At 37.3% G+C, this 19174-nt stretch overlaps 2 protein-coding genes and 1 non-coding gene across 5 annotated transcripts; all 3 read left to right on the top strand.

The window, feature by feature from the left end:
• Window positions 1–1590: 1590 nt before the first annotated feature.
• trnar-ccu (transfer RNA arginine (anticodon CCU)) lies at window positions 1591–1663 on the top strand. Its single transcript has one exon. It is a non-coding gene; the product is annotated as a tRNA-Arg (tRNA).
• Window positions 1654–12180, top strand: plbd1a (phospholipase B domain containing 1a). Its single transcript, XM_051713442.1, has 11 exons — window positions 1654–1926; window positions 3439–3661; window positions 4202–4285; window positions 4439–4577; window positions 5757–5897; window positions 6891–7035; window positions 7285–7485; window positions 8773–8913; window positions 9184–9369; window positions 10825–10931; window positions 11273–12180. The coding sequence occupies exons 1-11, from the start codon at window positions 1860–1862 to the stop codon at window positions 11447–11449; spliced, it is 1611 nt and encodes a 536-aa protein (XP_051569402.1). The 5' UTR covers window positions 1654–1859; the 3' UTR covers window positions 11450–12180.
• A 1729-nt stretch (window positions 12181–13909) lies between these two features.
• LOC127449909 (tumor necrosis factor receptor superfamily member 17-like) lies at window positions 13910–19093 on the top strand. 3 transcript variants are annotated; one of them, XM_051713539.1, is made up of 3 exons: window positions 13910–14961; window positions 15132–15330; window positions 18250–19093. In XM_051713539.1, exons 1-3 carry the CDS (start codon window positions 14953–14955, stop codon window positions 18480–18482), a joined length of 441 nt encoding a protein of 146 aa, XP_051569499.1. In that variant the 5' UTR covers window positions 13910–14952; the 3' UTR covers window positions 18483–19093. The 3 variants fall into 3 exon arrangements, with proteins under 3 accessions (XP_051569499.1, XP_051569497.1, XP_051569498.1); XM_051713537.1 differs by having other exon boundaries at window positions 14349–14961; window positions 15154–15330; XM_051713538.1 differs by having other exon boundaries at window positions 14357–14961; window positions 15154–15330; window positions 18253–19093.
• The last annotated feature ends 81 nt before the right edge of the window (window positions 19094–19174 follow it).

Below are 19174 nucleotides of genomic sequence, written 5' to 3'. Positions count from 1 at the left end.
AAAATGATCAATTGTACTGTAACTCCTAGAGCTTTTGAGCTACATCCACCAGACTTGGTACAGACCTTCAGACTGTCCTGTCTCACATCTTTATATCTTTTTTTTTTTTTTAATTGATCAGAATAACGGTTTTCGCACAGCGGAAGACCAAATACCCCAAAAATCCCTTCGACGAACTCTACATTGACAGAGTGTTCAACCTGGCCAATGGGATGCTCATTAATTTAAACTCCATCTGTCAAAATATCAAAATGTAAACATCAGTCCTTTTTAAAAACCCATTTTAGTTACATTCTCTAGTCAAAATCACTAACTTGCGACAATTTTATGCCATTGACACATTGGTAACCAAAACCCCTACGTTAGTCACATTGGCACTTGTCAATGGGATTTGCCTGTTTTGGAGGCTTTAAAAATGCTGGGGTGGATTAATACTATTAGATGCAGTTTTGACATAATGGTAAAACTAGTTTAGAGCTCCTGATAACAGTGGAAGCCTGTTTGGACCATCTTAGACGGTCTTAACTGGTTCCAAATTGGTATGACTGTTCTGTTATTGGGACTGGTTGGTAAGATTGGTTTTTTGCAGGTACACATGCTAAAACCAGCATGAAAGTGCCCGAATCAAACGTTACACTGGTAGCCAGATGATGGTCTTAACTGGTTTTCACTGGGCATTTAAGCTGGTCACCAACCGCATAGTTTGCTGGTCTTAACTGGTGTATGGATATGTCTATTTAATGGTGTATGGTAAATGGTTTGCTGGGTTTAGTTAATATCCAATTTGGATAATCCAAGCCTGGTCAGGCCGGTCAGATTTCTAGTTTAGAGGGATTTTAGGCTCTTTGTTTTTTTGACTGGAAGACCATTTTAACCCATCTTAAAGACTATGTAACCTGGCTGGTTTAATCCTTTTTTTCTAGCTGGTGAAATGTGTACTGTGGATAGATTATAAGCATTTTAATGTAACTTATGTTTATGGTACAAATATGCATTAAATGCCATATTTCAATGTGTTCAACTGGTTTTCACTGGTCATTTAAGCTGGTCACCAACCGCATAACTGTTTCACTTTGCTGGTGTTAACTGGTGTATAAATATAAATGTTTAATGGTATATGAAAAATGGTTAGCTGGTCGTAGATTGTATCCAAGTCTGGTCAGGACGGTCTGACTGCTGGTTTTAGTTGGATTCAAAGCTTTTCAGGCTGGAAGACCATCTTAAGCAAGCTAAAGACTAGCTAACCATCTTCTTATGTATTTAATGACAAATAATTTCCAGTAATCTGCCACAACTCCATAAAGGTGGAATAAACAGTGAATTAGTCAAAGAAACATGGAAAATACACATGAATGCAAATTGTTTTTCACATTAATCCAACTAAAACATCAGTGGACGTTATTTTGGTATAGTCCTGTAGACTTGACGAGTTTAAAAGTGAAGGATATTTTGAAACATTAAGTTATATTTCTCTGAATTATGAGCAGTGTTTTCTTCCGTATAGAGCTGCTGAAGAGATCATGTGACCGTATACTGAATTCTAATTGGACACGTTTATAAGGGTCTCCGCCCCGATTGAGCTTTCAACGAGCCCCAGTGGCCTAATGGATAAGGCACTGGCCTCCTAAGCCAGGGATTGTGGGTTCGAGTCCCATCTGGGGTGGAAGATTATTTTTCTCTTTCTGAAGAGTGTTTATAGCGTCCTTCGTGTTTTTCAGTGTCATTGGCGTCTTTATCAAATCAGCTCTTAAACTCGCGTGTGAGGAGCGGGTTTCATGAATATTGTTTTGTCACGAGGAAACTCTTTCCTGGCGGATTTCACGTTTTAATTTCGGTGTCTGAACGACCGCGACATAAACATGACAAACAACATCTTTTGTGTGTTTATTCTCGCGTGTTGTGTTGCAGGATCAGTGAGAGGCGACAGTAAGTAACATTCACTTTATTAAACATTGGGCTCGTGTCTCATTCAAACAGACATGCATGTTTTAAAGTAAAAGCATAACATATGTTTAGTGTCCATTTGTTTCTGTTTATCTGCATGCAGTTCACCACCTGTTGTGCTTTAGTGTTATTCCAAGCATGGAAGTTTAAATTAAGGTCGTTTTGTAATCTATAATAATGATCATGAACAGACTGGAAAAGCACGTGATCATAGACAGACTGAATAACACCCAAACTAAATCTGATACTTTGGTTACTTTAGGATGAATCTAAGAGATAAAGTTGCAAATACAGAAGTTCAAGTTTATTTCTTTCAGAAGTGTATTGCTAGAATAAATGCATTGTTGTTGGGAAAGTTACTCTAAAAAAAAGTAACTAATTACTAACTACTAATTACACCTTCTACAGTTAGAATACTGTACTAATTACTCTGTCTGAAAAGTAATAGCATTACTTATTATTAATTACTTTCTAAAACCCTGATCAACCTCGACCAGATGAAAAATACAAGGATAGACATGAAAGGTATAGTTCTTTTAATTCTTTCAAATAAATCATATAAAATCGAATTAATTATTCATGAGCTGGCCAAAGAATTTAAAGGGGCAGCGTTCAATTAGAAAACATGTTAACATTAAACGTTAAATTTCTATTTTAAATTCACTATTGTTTTATATAGAGTTGTTTTATAGTCTATACAGTATTTAGCACAGTTACATCAGAAGTAACTGTAATTAAATGACTGAAAAATGTAGAGTAATCCCTAACTTCTTCGCCAATGAAAAAGTAATTTAATTACAGTAATTAATTACTTCATAATGCATTGCACTCAACACTGACTACATGATATAATAAACATTGCATTTTTAGCATACATGTTTTCAAGTACCTTATAAAGCATTAGTTTTTCATTTAAATGCCTGGATGAAACTTTATAAAGGAAATGCACATTATAGCTTATGAATAATACATTTGGCTGGCATAATAAAAGAGGAACAAAAAAACCATTGCAACCCTGATTTTGTGTCTAATAATGTCTAATGTAAAAGTAGAATTAACATTCACGTTCAGCCACATGATGCTCAATTATTAACCTAATTAAAGTCTCAGACTGAAGCAGTTTAGAGTGTTTTATTGTTTTGTGGGTCTTATTAACATTCATGTATAACACAGTCAGTATTGTCTCTTTTGTTGCAAATATCAGCTAAATGTGCATGAGTTTTAGTTGTGTTTTACGTCTGTCTTCATATCCTCATATAAGTTCCTCTTGCAGTTAAAAACAGCAGAAGTCTCTTTAAGGAAGTAGAACACATTTATAGACACTAAGATTCATGAAGAATCTCGAAATAAGACATTCAAACTTTATTTGTGGGTGGTAATTATTATTTGTTCTCTATATAAGCTCCATTTCTGTTTATTAGAGAGTCGAGACACAAATAAACACTCTGCACATGACATATATATTAACATTATTATTCTGTGCGTTTGATCCAGGGCTGTTGAAGGCATCTGCGTACTGGGACTCGACCCGTAAGACTGTTGTTCTGAAGCAAGGTGTTCTGGATCTGCAGAGCGATGCTTACGGTTACTATAACGACACGCTCATCTCCACGGGCTGGGGTGTGCTGGAGATCCGGGCCGGATATGGACAGACGCAAGAACCGGATGATGTCACAGTGTTTATGGCGGGATATCTGGAGGGCTTCCTCACCGCTCCGTACGTCTGCAGATTGTCTCTGAACTTTTAAAACCTGAAACTGTAGATGTAAACTGAGTACTTCAGATGTTGTTCAAAAGGGGTCACGTCCCCATGTTTTAAAAATTAGAATCATTTAATGTTTTCCCTAGAGGTCTACTTATGAATGTTGAAATAAAAACTGTCATAATTTTGGTTTTCAAAATCGTGTTTTGCAACTGTTCGATGTTGCATCCTGCAATAACAAGATTGAGTCATTTCCAGTCAAGTTTCAATAAATGCTCTTTTTTTTTTTTTTTCATTGGAGAAAGAAATTAAATTCTGAAAGTTACAATATGTATTCACAGTGCATCAAAGTCAATTTCAAAATATCGACAATGGTTTTTTTGAGATATGATTTGGGGTTGTCAGTTTATTGAGACTGGAGGCGCTTCTCTAATTTATCCAGGATTTAACAAGAGTAAAACAAAAGATTTTCAGCCCTGTTATCAAGCCGCAGTTTGAGATTAATAACATTAGTTTTGTGTGTGTGTGTGTGTGTGTGTGTGTGTATTGTTTTAGAGAGATTTATGATCATTACAGTAACATGTACCCGCAGCTGATCGCAAACCCCAAAACTCTGGTGGCAGTGAAACGCTTCATGGCGTGAGTATTTCTCTTCTTCAAAAAGAAGTTTACAACAAGCACCGTTATGAACGTCAACTCTTGCCTGCAGTTCCAGCTGCATGAATACTTTCTGTTCCCCAATTTACGTGCATCCTGTATCAGTTTTGATGGTTAATTTTGTGTGTTTGGCAGTAAACAGGACGATTGGTCTCGTCGTATGGTGAAGCGGAATGGTTCTGATCCACTCTGGGTTCACACCGGACTGATTCTGGCGCAGTTGGACGGACTTCAGAATGGAGTGGCCGACTGGGCCAAACAACAGGGGAAGAAGGTGAACGGTTTACGCTTATCGTTATATTTGTTCATTTGGCAGGTGGTTTTATCCAGAGTGACTTATAAACTAGGAAAACAACAACATCAGTTCATCCTAAAGGCAGAAACATACTCTTCTAGCTACACAAGCTCATTTTTTCCATTGTTGCATTCCAAAATATGTCAGACCGCTATACATAACAATTCATTGCATTCTCAGCGTTGCCACAAGGGGCGCTATAGCGAGATTAGTCTTTTCTTTTTTGGGGGGGGGGGGATTTTTCCCCTTTTTCTCCCAATTTGGAATGCCCAATTCCCAATGCGCTCTAAGACCTCGTGGTGGCGTAGTGATTCGCCTCAGTCCGGGTGGCGGAGGACGAATCCCAGTTGCCTCCGCGTCTGAGACAGTCAACCCCCGCATCTTATCACGTGGCTTGTTGAGCGCGTTGCCACAGAGACATAGCGCGTGTGGAGGCTTCACGCCATCCACCGCGGCAACCACGCTCAATTCACCATGCGCCCCACTGAGAACAAACCACATTATAGCGACCACGAGGAGGTTACCCCATGTGACTCTACCCTCCCTAGCAACCGGGCCAATTTGGTTGCTTAGGAGACCTGGCTGGAGTCACTCAGCATGCCCTGAGATTCGAACTAGCGAACTAGCGAACTCCAGGCTCACCACTGGGCTACCCAGGCCCCAGCGAGATTAGTCTTAACAGTCCGCATCTATGGTGAGTTTTCACTATCAAGTCGACTACTGTCATGGTGGAACATTTTAAACATAACATTGCTGAGCAAGTAAGATAAAGTCAGTATATTTATCGCATCTTACCAGAATAATAACAAAACCAGTTTGACGGCACAGACGTTTGAATGTAATGCTATCGCCCTCTTGAGGTCCGAGGTTTGTTAACGCCACCGTAAAGCAAGAACGCATGTTACGCTTGTTCAACCACTAGGGGTTAAATGTTATGTAAACATACCACAGTCACATTTCACCTCAAAATAAAGAGAATACAACAATAAAACCGAAAATGAAGCTTATGTTTGGGGACCATTAAGATTATTTGCGTAGTGACAAGGAAGGTTTCGAATGGTTTTCTTTTGATTGTGAGAGACTCGTTTAGAGCATCATTCCACCACTGAGGAGCTTTGAACGTAATGAGATGTTTAATGTCTTCTTCACTCTCTGCAGCCTCTGTCACAGTTTGCCGTTCAGTTTCTGAATGCTGTTGGCGATCTGTTGGATCTGATTCCAGCGCTGGTGCCCGAACAGAGATCCACCATGAGTCAATATAAAGCTCCACCTATGGGCCACTGCTCTGCGCTTATAAAGGTACTGAACCCATTCACATAAAGAGTGTGTCAGGTGATTAATTTCAGGAACCTTCTGACTGCTCAATTCATCAAATTAACAACACAGTCAAGATATGGTCATATGATGTAGTCATGTGATTATTAAACTGCAAAAGGCTATGATTTAATGAAATTAACACTTGTCTAAGAGTGCTTCAGAGTGAATGGGTGGCACTCTGTGGTGTAGTGCATGCGTGATACGCTGTTTTCAGCACTCTCACAGCAGCTCTCGCACATTGTGAAAGAAAAAAGTGCCGCAGATTGATATATTTGCACAATGCCAAATGTTTGGAACTGCTATACAAATACAATAAACAAATAAACGACACAGTATCACAGAAAGGGAGATGACCACATTTCACCCAATTTGAAATGAGGAACATCGATATATAAACCATCAGACATGCAGTTTACTGCACTTTCAGTTTCCCGCCAAAATAAAAGTGACAGAAATGTTCAATCAAACCAATCTAATCCTCAAAATATTAATAACTGTTCAGTATTATATTATAGTCATAAACTTGGTTGGGTAAAAATAATTCTGTATTATAATAATATTTCTAAGGGTTTTATACAACAAGTCATTTTTGCACGTCTTGTTCATTCACAAATTTTTTATAAATAAAAATATTGTACATTACATTATGCTTTATTGATTTACAAATCATTCTTGTCGTCTTTTAGTGAAAATTGCAGAAAACATGCCTTTAAGTTCATGCATTTAACATTTTGAATCTACTTGACTACAATAACTGTTTGGATGAAATGACGGTGCCTCTGATTAAAAAAACCAATGACTTTTAATCCATTTCAAAGTTAATGCATAAATATCAAGATACTCTATATATGAAATGTCGTCAATTGGCATTTTTGCCATATCGCCCAGCCCTAATTGTACATAACTTCATTAGTCAAACAAATCAATCAGCCGATCATTCATTCAGTCCATCAATACTGTATATATTTGTTTCAGATGTTGCCCGGTTTTGAGAATCTGTTGTTCGCTCACTCCAGCTGGTACACGTACGCCGCTACAATGCGCATCTACAAACACTGGGACTTTAAACTGATTGACCCGCACACGGCCACTGGAAAAGTGTCCTTCAGCAGCTACCCTGGTACACACGTTACACAAAACCAAACATTGTAAAATTATGTAGTATATATAATGTTTTAGTTAACCAAGATAATAACTGGATACCATTCGCTGAATTAAACATGTGACATAGTGAGATCAATGTAACGTACTGATTTTTGAAGCATTTCTTGTTGCATGCTGTTTTCACATGCTATTTTGTAAAAACGAAATACTGTGCAGTCCTCAAGTATTCACTGCAGTAATCAGTGTTGTGTGTGACTGTGTTCAGGGTTTCTGGTGTCTCTGGATGATTTCTATCTTCTGGGCAGCGGTCTGATGATGACTCAAACCACTAATAACGTCTTCAACACGTCACTTTACTCTTTCATCACTCCTGCCAGTCTGTTCGCATGGCAGCGGGTTCGACTGGCAAACGTGCTGGCAAACACCGGAGAACAGTGGGCAAAAATCTTCTCTCGGTTCAACTCCGGTGAGAAACGCCAACATTCAGTAATGTAATGCTTACACCAGACTCCACTACATGAACACAAAATAAAACAAAAGATTAAAAAAAAAAGCCTTAAACAAACAAAAAAAACTAGCATGATGATTGATGTGGGAAAAAGTTATTTTGCATTTCTAAAAAGTTTTAGCATTTCTGTTTTTGCAGTTTTAATCAGTAGAACTCACATATTACATTTAATGATAGAAAATTAAACATTCTTATTATGCATATGATTTCGACTTGGTAATCTTTTTTTTTCTTTTTCGGATGTCATCTATTTGGCAGGTATTGTGCGTCAATTTAACAGAGTTACTCAGAGGGCCTTATGAAACTGCAGTAATAATATTATATATTAATATTATTTTTCACTTTCAATGAGTACATTTATTTTAACCAACATCAGTCCTGATCATAACTACCAAATATTAATTCATTTTCAGGATTTTAACCCTTTAAATGCCAGTTTGTTTATATAATGCCACTGTTGTTTTTTTACACACACACACTCACACACACCACACACACATATTTTCAATACACACATACAAAACACACTCTGACATCCATACCAACACACACACACACAATTTTATCTGCATCATTTATTCAGTTGTCCTGCAGTGCTCTATAATACAGCAAACAGAGAATAGGGGAAAAGCTTGTATTTGCTCCATAGGCTAAATATGAGAAAAATGGCGCCATCTGGTGGAAAATATTAAAATGTAAATTTTGAAGCCAGGGCTCTGGAATGAAAGCATAATATCATAGAATTCATGATTTTATGCTTTAATGGCACTGGGAGTGTGTTATAGATGTATTACAGGAACTGAGGTTGAAATATCAAAATTCCCCCAAAAATACACACCTTTGGCAAAATATATGCCGTTGCCAAAATGATCAAAAAAACAAAAATGAAAAAGACAAAAGTGTCCCGAAGGTCGTACAAGGGTTAAGTCTGCCAGTCCTTGACCAAATTAAAACCATTGGCATATTGGTCATAATCATGACAACTTCAATATGAAAAACCGATGGTTTATTTAGATTTATGTAAATGGTTTTGCATTACAAGTTTATCATATTTTTTTTAAAATATAGAAATATCCGTGACTGATGTATAAGTGATCCCTAATTGTATTGAATTGTGTGATGATTTTGTGGGAGAGTGATCATGTTTTGTGTATGTGTGCAGCACCATACAGTCCTAAAGAGTTCCCCTTTAGGAACAATACAAATGTACTAATTGTGTTATAAATTTCTCTATCTGTCTGTCAGGCACGTATAATAATCAGTATATGGTTGTGGATGTGAGTAAAGTGAGTCTGGGCAGCAGACTGGATGATGGAGCGCTCACTGTAGTGGAACAGATTCCAGGACTGGTGGAGTATTCAGATCAAACACAGACACTAAGAAGAGGTGACACACACACCTCAAAATGTGAAATAACACATGCATCACTGTGAAAAAAAAAGTGCCATTTTTATGTTTATAATGAGAATGTCCACTGAAAATAATGAGAATTACAAAAACCTCAAAAGTAAAACATTCAGACACATTACAGTAACAACAGTTTGGAGAGAAATGGTTTAATTTTCATGAACATAATGTAACAATGCAACACAAATCTAAATAGGCTAAACATGTTCCTGCATGCACTGTACTGTAGTACTTGTGTGTGATCTGTAGGTTACTGGCCGTCCTATAACGTGCCGTTTCATCATAAGATTTACTCTCTGAGCGGATACGAGCAGATGTGGAAAAAGCACGGTGACGATTTCTCCTATGACCTTTGCCCCCGCGCCAAGATCTTCCGTCGAGATCAGTCGTCCGTGAGCAACCTGACCTCCCTCAAACACATCATGAGATACAACGGTAACCATAGCAACAACCCCATGACCACTTTACAGTTCAGTTACACATTTACTAGTCTGTAAATGGTGTTTATTAGAGCTTAAAGGAATATTCCGGGTTCAACACAAGTTAAGCTCAGTCGACAGCATTTGTGGCATAATGTTGATTACCACAAAAAATTATTTGGACTCGTCCCTCCTTTTCCTAAAAAATAGCAAAAATGGCGGTTCCAGTGAGGCACTTACAATGGATGTGAATGGGGGCCAATTTTTGAACATTAAAATACTCACTGTTTCAAAAAGTATAGACACAAGACATAAACAATATGTGTGTGAACATGATTTCAGTGTGATAAAATCACTTATTAACTGCATCTGTGTAAAGATATAGACAATTTTACAACTTTGTTACCATGACGACGTAATGCCGTAAACCCTAAAACACTAAAATGACAATTTAAACAACTTTACAGCTCAAATAATACACGAGTTTTAACAGAAGAATTCATGTAAGTGCTTTTATTAAATTATAAGCTTCACATTTCTGCCTTTAAACCCTCCAAAAATTGGCCCCATTGACTTCCATTGTAAGTGCATCACTGTAACCTCGAGTTTTGCTTTTTTTGTGGTAATCGACATTATGCCACAAATGCTGTCGACTGAGCTTAACTTGTGTTGAACCCAGAATATTCCTTTAATACTGATATTTCTACAAATATACACTTTTTAATGATCAGTTGTTTATGATATGAAATCATGGGGGCAGTTTAAGATTTTCTCCTACTGACAAATATATAAGAAAGTTATAAAACTGCATGAACTTGATGTCATTGTGACCAGATTCTTTGATTAATGAGATCATTTAAACATAAGAAGTTAGATTGGAAACAGAGTTGATGCATCAGCTGGGAACTCATATAGAATTAAATATAATGTTACTGGATTTATTTTCCAATAAATGTATTTTTATGCATATATAAATATTATTATACACTACATATTATAATATATACTTTGAATTATATGTTGTCTATACAATAAAAATCCAGTAACTTTATTTAATATAAACATACAACATTATATAAATAATAAATTATAATGTATGCAATATAAGTAAAAATATATAATATAAGCAATATATTAAATTTATTATATATTATTATTTTATGCATTATATATTATTTTAATATATTATATAATGTTATATTTAATGTGTATATACACACACACACACACACACACACACACAGTGTGTGTGTACTGTATGTATATATGCGTATATATAATTTAATAGATTTTATTTATATATACAGTATTATATAATATATTATTAATAATAAAAATAATAACAGTAGTAGTAATAATAATAATAATAATTATTATTATTTGACCATTATTACTATATTATATATTATATAATATAATAAAGCCTTTCTGATCACATACGTCAGTCACACTCCTCCTGTCAATCATTCAGATTATAAGAATGATCCATATTCAGAGGGCGACCCCTGTAAATCGATCTGTTGCCGTAACGACCTGAGAGAGGAGCACGCCAGTCCTGGAGGATGTTACGACACTAAGGTCAGATCCACAACACCAAAACAACTTACAAACTCTTTCATTAACTGATAAACTGCTGTTGCCTGAGGTTGAGTCATCTTACAGGCATAATATCACAGGAAAAAACTGTTTTGCATGTAAAATGTGTAACAGGTGCTGTGCTGCGTTCACACACGAGCTGTCGGGGTCAATAGTTTTGAACTGCTGCATGCTTCAGTAACAGCCGCTTTGTGCAGCTGCATCACATTGTGGCAGATTCATAAAACAATCCGTGCTGAAATGTGCCACTAAAACTGCTCAGATCAGACTGAAATTATTAGTGCTCTTGATAGAAGATTGTGAACCGTTCATTCTCTGTGCAGGTGACCGATCTTCACATGGCTCGGGGTTTCGTAGCGGAGGCCTTGAACGGTCCGACCACAGAGGGTGGACTTCCTGTGTTCTCCTGGGAGAAGTTTAACAGCACGTCTCATCAGGGTCTTCCTCAACAGTATAACTTCAGCTTCATCAGTATGCAGCCGCAGCTGTTCCTCCCATGATGCTCCACCAGAGGGAGACAGTGAGCGGATAATGCTGATCTAATTTCTTGTTTCATTTTCTGTTCAATATCCACTTCAGTCTGACGCTAGAATCAATCTGAACTCTGATGAATCGGTGGAGTATTTTGAGCCATAAAATCTGCACCAAAGTCTGTGACGGTCATGTTTGAGATTCTTCTGAATCTGGACTGTTTTGGTCTCTTCTGCTTGTTAAAAGTGCACAGTAAATTCAATGTGTGAGATCTGTTAAACTCTAAAGAAGTAAATGTAATTCTGTCATTTTGAATCTAGTCAGTCAGAAGCCGTTTTAATGAACAACAAGAGCCGATGATCAACCCTTTCTCATTTATTCTCAAGTTTAGAGAATGACCAAAAAACAATCTGGTTTCTGTAGACTGGATTCTGTGATGCTCGGCTGAAATATTTATAATAAAAAAAAATGAAAGTTGCTCTAAATGAATGTCATGCATTAATTGTCCTTCTGTGATATAATGAAATTTGCTGAAATTAGAGTCTCAGGGAACGTGGATGAATATAAAACTTTTTCCGTGCCTTTCTCGGTACTCGAGCCGTTTGTCTGTTTATTTACTAGTGAAATGAATTTGAGCATTTTCATTTTTCAAAAGCTGTTTTCTGATTCATGATCCGTATCTGTTTGTTCATGTGTCTGATCATTCTGCGCTGCATGTGATTTTCTGTTGGTTTTGACCAATAAAACGAGCAAGATGTCATGTTGTTGTGTGCTGGTTCTTATTTGATACAGTTTCACTTATTTAATGTGTTTTTCTGCACTGAGCAAGAGAAGTGATTAGTCACGATATTTAATGTGATGTCCTTCAGACATCCACCAGAGAGACCTTGTGACTGACAAAGAGACAAAGATAAACACTGAAATAATGATTTGTAGATTTCAGAAGAGTCGTTCGGCCATAAAACAGCTTAATCTGCTTCAGCAAATACTGACATATATAACATATATTTGCATACATGAACATAATGTAGAGACTGAGCTGTAAACAAATCAATTCAGCATATTTCGGAAGTTGTGGTTGTAAGTCAGTGAAACACATTTAGGATGTGCGTTCATCATTAATTATAATTTCTGATCAACAAATCCATCTCATATCCAGCTGATGCTGTTCTTCTTTTTCTTTCTATGTTTCTCACATTTCCTTGGACTGACACCATCTCCCTGGTGAGTGAAGACTAGGGATGGGAATCTTAAGGAATTGAAAGATTCCGGTTCCTTAAAGGGATAGTTCATTCACAAATGATCATTATTTGCTCACCCTCATGCCATCCCAGATGTGTATGACTTTCTTTCATGTGCTGAACACAAATAAAGGTTTTAGAAGAATATTTCAGCTCTGTAGGTCCATACAATGCAAGTGAATGGTGACCAGAACTTTGAAGCTCCAAAAAGCACATAAAGGCAGCATAAAAGTAATCCATAAGACTCCAATGGTTTAATCCATGTCTTCAGAAGTGATATGATAGGTGTGGGTGAGAAACAGGCCAATATTTAAGTTTTGTTTTACTATAAATTCTCCTCCCTGTCCAGTAGGTGGCGGAATGCACGAAGAATGTGAATTACCAAAAACAGAAGGAGAATGTAAAAGTGAAAGTGAAGATTTATAGTAAACAAATATTTAAATATTAACTATTGAATTGTTTCTCACCCGCACCTTTTATATTTCTTCAGAAGACATGGATTAAAACACTGGAGTCTTATAGATTACTTTTATGCTGATTGCCAGTTCTTTTTGGAGCTTCAAATTTCTGGTCACCATTCACTTACATTGTATAGACCTACAGAGCCGAGATATTCTTCTAAACATCTGGGATGGCATGAGGGTGAGTAAATGATGAGAGAATTTTCATTTTTTTGGGTGAAATATCCCTTGAACTGCACATTGTCATATCAACAACCATATAGTAACATTAAATATGATTTAAGTGTCACAAGTTTTAAAGGAATATTCCGGGTTTAATTTAAGTTTTGCTCAATCGACAGCATTTGTGCCATAATGTTGATTACAACAAAAATTAATTTTGATAATCCCTCCATTTCTTTAAAAAAAAAAAAAAAAAAGAAAAATTTGGGTTACAGTGAGGCACTTACAATGGAAGTCAATGGGGTCAATTTTTGGAGGGTTTAAATGCAGAAATGTGAAGCTTATAATTGTATAAAAGCACTTACATTAATTCTTCTGTTAAAACTTGTGTATTATTTGAGCTGTAAAGTTGTTTAATTGTAATTTTACAGTCATTTTAGGGATTGTTGACATCATCATGGCAGCAAAGTTATATAATTGTCTATTTCTTTACACAGATGTGGTTAGTAAGTGATTTTATCTCACTGAAATCATGTTAACACACATGTTGTTTATGTCTTGTGAAACAGTATTTTAACGTTCAAAAATTGGCCCCATTGACTTCCATTGTGTCTCACTGTAACGCTTTTTTTTAAAGAAAAGTAGGTACAAGTCAAATTTAATTTTAGTGGTAATCAGTATAATGTCACAAATGCTGTTGATTGAGCTGAACTTGTACTGAACACAGAATATTCCTTTAAGCTCATAATATAGTAACAATTCATGGTTCATTTCGATTCAGAATGAATGACTTGTGGTCCAGTAAGCTCTTAATTCACTAAAAAGAACCAACTGATAAGATTCATTCGTTCGGGAGGGAAGCGCTGTATGTTTTGCTGTGTAGATTCAGAAGAACCAACTCATAGGAGTCATTCGTTTGGGAATTGACTATTTAAAATGTCCAGGCCTGGAAAAGTTTATACACAGTAGTTAATATACTGTATGTTTTATAGTGATGCTCTAAACTGTTCTTGCCTGCAGCCGGCGTGATGACTGATTTGTGAGCGAGACGTTGTTTTGATTCAGTTACTTTTAATGAATCTGTCGAACCGATTCTCTGTTTTATTTTATTGCTCTCGTGTGTGCAGGCTAAAATAGCTCTATATTAAATAATTGTTTTGTTTTCTGGCTTTTGGTTTGTGTTTACTTTTGTGATTTTCAGTTTTGGCTTCATATATTGGGGAAATAAACTGAATATTTCTGTGATCTTTGTAAAGGGTTTGATTGGGGCAGTTGTGTTGAGGTTGAGCCTGCAACCTTCCAGTAACCTCAGTCTGAACCAATACACCACACTATGTTTAAACTAGTTTAATTTGTTTATCTGAACGTAATGCAGATGACAACATTTGGCCTGAAATAAAGTTCAAACTCGTGTCATATCGCTGTCTTTTTCTCTTCTGTGTCTCTCTAGAGACTCTGTCAGTGATTCACTCTTTCCTACATCACAAAAATAGAAGTGAAATGTTTCTGTCGCTCTCTCTCTTCCTGTCAGTATGTGTCATTTCTCTCAGTCTTGTATCAGGTCTTCAGTGTTTGTGATGGAGGGGAGATCATGTTCTTCAGGTTCTGTGTGGGATTCTCTACTCAAACTCTGCATCTCTCACAAATTCCTGGAGCTGACACCTTCACATGGCACCGGTGAGTAAAGACCATTACTTGCACTTTATAATGTTCATTACTAGCTCAGAAGTGCCCAAAATGATCTAAAACCATCAGACTAGTCCAGACCAACCAGAGCTGAGACGTTAGGCTTGTTTGAATCTTCACAGATCTGAAGTGTCTTTCACCGCTCATGTATGTGTGTACAGATGATCTGTTGTGTGTCTGCAGAAGTTCCTCCGCCGGTTCTGAAGCCCGTGTTCAGCACCAGAGGTCTGGAAGAGTCCTGGTCTGCTGTCAGTCCCGTCGTGTGGATCTGTGTTGGTCTGGTCTTGAGCAGTTCAGTTCTGGTGCTGTTGTTCTGGCACATCATCTACAGACATCACAACAGGACCTCACAGAACACAGGTAAGACACAGGAATACAGACCAAACTAAGATAAGAACATGCAGACTTCTATTGTTTTTATATAAAGATAATTATAATCACTAAAGACTATAGTTGCATTTTTAGATATTTAAAGCAGTATTTGCTTAATTTATAAACCAGTTTTCCAATTGAGGACGTCCCTGAATGTCCCCAAAGGAGGTTTTCTGTCAGATTTAGCTCACTTTTTTGGGAACAATATTGTCCCCATACTACAGTGAGTTTCTGTTCCTCTGTCGGGTGTGTTTGGGGTCTTCAGGGATGGCCCCATTTCTAATGTCTCCAACACACACACACACACACACACACACACACACACACACACACACACACACACACACACACACACACACACACACACACACACACACACACATCCTCAGGATGCAGGTCTGCAGCTCTCAGAGGAAGAACACAATGACACATTTGTGTTAAATTTAACCTCAACAGTTTGAGTGTTTTTAAGAGGCTAACGAGTTCACTGGTTCAGAGTTCACAAGGGGACAAATACAAACTCAACAGAAATGATTGCATTGTGTTTTATACTGTTGGTGTTTTTTGTTTACTGCTTTAGCTGCAGTTGTTCGTTCTCTTTGTGTATTTGTCGTGCCATAATTCAAGGCAGCTATATTCTATTCTTTTCCTACACTTGAGCAATATAAAAAGCTTTACTGACAGTGAGCAAACACGAGTGTGAGCGGTTGGTCTTTAGTTTCACGTCTGATTCCAGTAAACTCAGATGTGAAATCTGATGCATTTTGAACCATAGTATGATTCAGAAGAACATGGTTGAACAAGCTGATTTAAATGTTAAAATTCTTTCTCATATCATAGGCAGAGTTAACTATAAGTAAATCTTTTTTTTTTTGGTTGGTTGATTTTACCGAAAAGTGAAACTCTGAGGCTGTCAAAGCATTCCTCTGGCCCATCCAGCCCAATAAAACTACACTGACTCAACCAATGGCTAGAGTTTGAGGCGGGACTATCTGTGTGTTCGACCAATAGCAGATGAGGGGTGTTTTATGGAATCTGTTTGAAAATAATCATTATGTTGTCTTGACAAAAATTCCGTAGACTTGCACTGATGGAATGTTCAAAACGGCCAATGGAATGTTCATGAATTCAAACTCCAACTTTCAAAAATTCAAATGTAAACAAACCCACAAAAGGCAACGTTTTTTTTTTTTTTGCGAGTCAGTCCACTGTCCATCTTTGGAATGCTCTCGGGAGGCTATTTCCAGTCATGCCAGAGAAGCTCCTGTCTACTTGAATGGAGAAAGACCAAAACCTCAAAATCACTTCTCAAACATATTTCAAATTAGCAATAAAATCTGACAATACTGGAATCATAAATTGTGATTCTTTACCTCATATTACGCTAAAAAACGCAATTTTCCCATCTTGTATATCTAATCTTGCTCATGCTCATTCTAGAGTTGATTGACAGGTGATGTCTGTATCTAAAAGTTGACTGGCTCTTTTAAATGTAAGGCGGGACTTCCTTTCTACATCCGTTGACCGTTGGGTGCTCAGAGCTCTTTGGTTGAGCGTTCCAATTTCTCCCATTCATTTTAATAGAAGTGGCCCGTCTCTGCTAAATAATCTCTGCAAAAGGCCTCTAATCTGCTTTAAATTGCGCTCGCTCGCTCTCTCGCTCTCTCTCTCTCTCTCAATATATGACAATCGTGGCTCAGCAGTTGAGGTGCTGGGTTACTGATCAGAAGGTTGGGGGTTCAAGCCCCAGCACCACCAAGATGCCACTGTTGGGCCCTTGAGCAAGGCCCCTGACCCTATCTGCTCCAGGGGTGCTGTATCATGGCTGACCCTGCACTCTGACCCCAGCTTAGCTGGGATATGTGAAAAAAAGAATTTCACTGTATATGTGTGAAAAATAAATGTAATTATTATTATTAATTAGTCATCTATCTGACTATCTAGCTAGCTGTTTGTCTTACATAAATGTCTGTATAACCATAAAACTTCAACTTTTAAAACAATTTTTAAACTTTTAGACAAGGCTTTGTCAAGCCAGCATTAAAGTCTGTCTTGCTATTTTTGCGATTCTGTTTGGTGGCACTTGTGGCATAAAAAATGACACATTTCAGCTTCAACAGTGATAGTACAGGTCCTTTATTCTCATTAGTTTTCCCTGAAACCTTTGCTCTCTGCCCTGCTGAAAAGACCATCTTAGAAAAGCATAAATTCTATGCTGGTCCAGACTGGTTTATGTTGGTTAGTACAGGTTTGGTGCTGGTCTAGCTCATAGAGCAGCAAAAAAAATGCTGGCCAACATGTATGGTCTTTGTTGGTCAATGCTTTCTGGTTAAGCTAGGTATAAAGCCAGGTGTGGACACCAGCACACTAGAAAGACCATGTTGACCAGGTTAATCAACTATGTTTTGTTGGTGAACAGCATAGTTATGCCTGTCCTACTTCCTACTTCTCAAGTTGTAATATTTTAATACTTGCATCGCGCTCCAATACATTTCTCCAAAGCATACTATTTTCTCCATGTAAAAAATATACAATATGCAACAGTTACAGATATATATGACAAAAATGCAACGACTAACAAGTTAGCTGTTTTTCAAACATAAAACATTTACCAACCCTTCACTAATGTAACAGTCCTCTTCTCAGTCATGTTGAAAGCTTTTGGCTCATCCCAACCCCAGTAAAACATTATCAGAATTCATTCAAGTTTGACTGGGCATTCAGATGCAATTTATGGTATGATAGTTCTGATGACACTTGAAGGCAGCATTTTTAGCAGGGGACATTTAATATCAGGTGGACTGAATCTGTAAGTTGTCACTAAATGACTTGTTAGTACTGAATGAATTTCAACAGAGGAAAAGCACTGTTTGTTCTATTTGTTCGTTTATTCTTGAATGTGTCCAGCAGGTGAGAAAGACTCGACGCCTCATGCTACGGAAGCAGTACAACAGGAAGAGGAAGTGCTCTCTCCCTGGCTGCACCTCAACGGAAAGACACAGGAAGTGCCAGTCACTGAGGGGACGTGTGGGCGGAGTATGTGTAACGGGTGGGCGGAGCATGGACTGCCACTTCCTGCAACAGAACTGGGAGACTCCGCCCTCGTCACCGCCAAAACTGGACAACCTGTAGACGTCTGATGAATAAAAAATATAATCTGATGGTAAATAAGAAACATCCAAACGGCAACCAAATATGTACAAACTTCGGATCTTAACCCTTGTGTGATCTTCGGGACATTTTTGTCTTTTTCAGTTTTGTTTTATTCGATCATTTTGGCTGTGTTAATGCCAATGACATAAATTTTGCCAAAGGTGTTTATTTTTGGGGGGAATTTTGATATTTCAACCTCAGTTCCTATAATACATTTATAATACACTGTGTACACAAAATAGTTACACTCAGGACCTTCAGGACAAAAATGTCCCCATTGAAACCCATTAAAACTGCAATATTTGATCCCAGTGCCATTAAAGCATAAAATCATGAATTCTATGATATTATGCTTTCAGTCCGGAGCCCTGACTTCAAAATTTACATTTTTAATATTTTCCACCAGATGGCGCCATTTTTCTCATGTTTATCCTATGGAGCAAATACAAGCTTTTCCCCTATTTTCTGTTTGCTGTATTATAGAGCACTGCAGGACAACTGAATAAATGATGCAGATAAAATTGTGTGTGTGTAAGTATGGATGTCAGAGTGTGTTTTGTATGTGTGGATTGAGAAATGTGTGTGTGTGTGTGTGTGTGTGTGTGTAAAAACAACATTGGCATTATATAAACAAACTGGCATTTAAAGGGTTAAAATCCTGAAAATGAATGAATATTTG

The sequence above is a fragment of the Myxocyprinus asiaticus genome, chromosome 13, assembly GCF_019703515.2.
Source record: "Myxocyprinus asiaticus isolate MX2 ecotype Aquarium Trade chromosome 13, UBuf_Myxa_2, whole genome shotgun sequence".
Classification (NCBI taxonomy): domain Eukaryota; kingdom Metazoa; phylum Chordata; class Actinopteri; order Cypriniformes; family Catostomidae; genus Myxocyprinus; species Myxocyprinus asiaticus.
Note: the sequence above shows the minus strand (reverse complement) of the source record. Positions and strands in the feature narration are given on the sequence as shown.

Excerpts from the sequence above, each read along its gene's own strand:
- plbd1a (XM_051713442.1), top strand. The coding sequence starts at position 1,860 with ATGACAAACAACATCTTTTGTGTGTTTATTCTCGCGTGTTGTGTTGCA. Across the intron at positions 4,578-5,756 it reads CCAAACAACAGGGGAAGAAG|CCTCTGTCACAGTTTGCCGT; the intron begins GTGAACGGTTTA and ends CACTCTCTGCAG. Across the intron at positions 10,932-11,272 it reads GAGGATGTTACGACACTAAG|GTGACCGATCTTCACATGGC; the intron begins GTCAGATCCACA and ends TTCTCTGTGCAG.
- LOC127449909 (XM_051713537.1), top strand. The coding sequence starts at position 14,817 with ATGTGTCATTTCTCTCAGTCTTGTATCAGGTCTTCAGTGTTTGTGATG. Across the intron at positions 14,962-15,153 it reads GACACCTTCACATGGCACCG|AAGTTCCTCCGCCGGTTCTG; the intron begins GTGAGTAAAGAC and ends GTGTGTCTGCAG. Across the intron at positions 15,331-18,249 it reads CAGGACCTCACAGAACACAG|CAGGTGAGAAAGACTCGACG; the intron begins GTAAGACACAGG and ends GAATGTGTCCAG.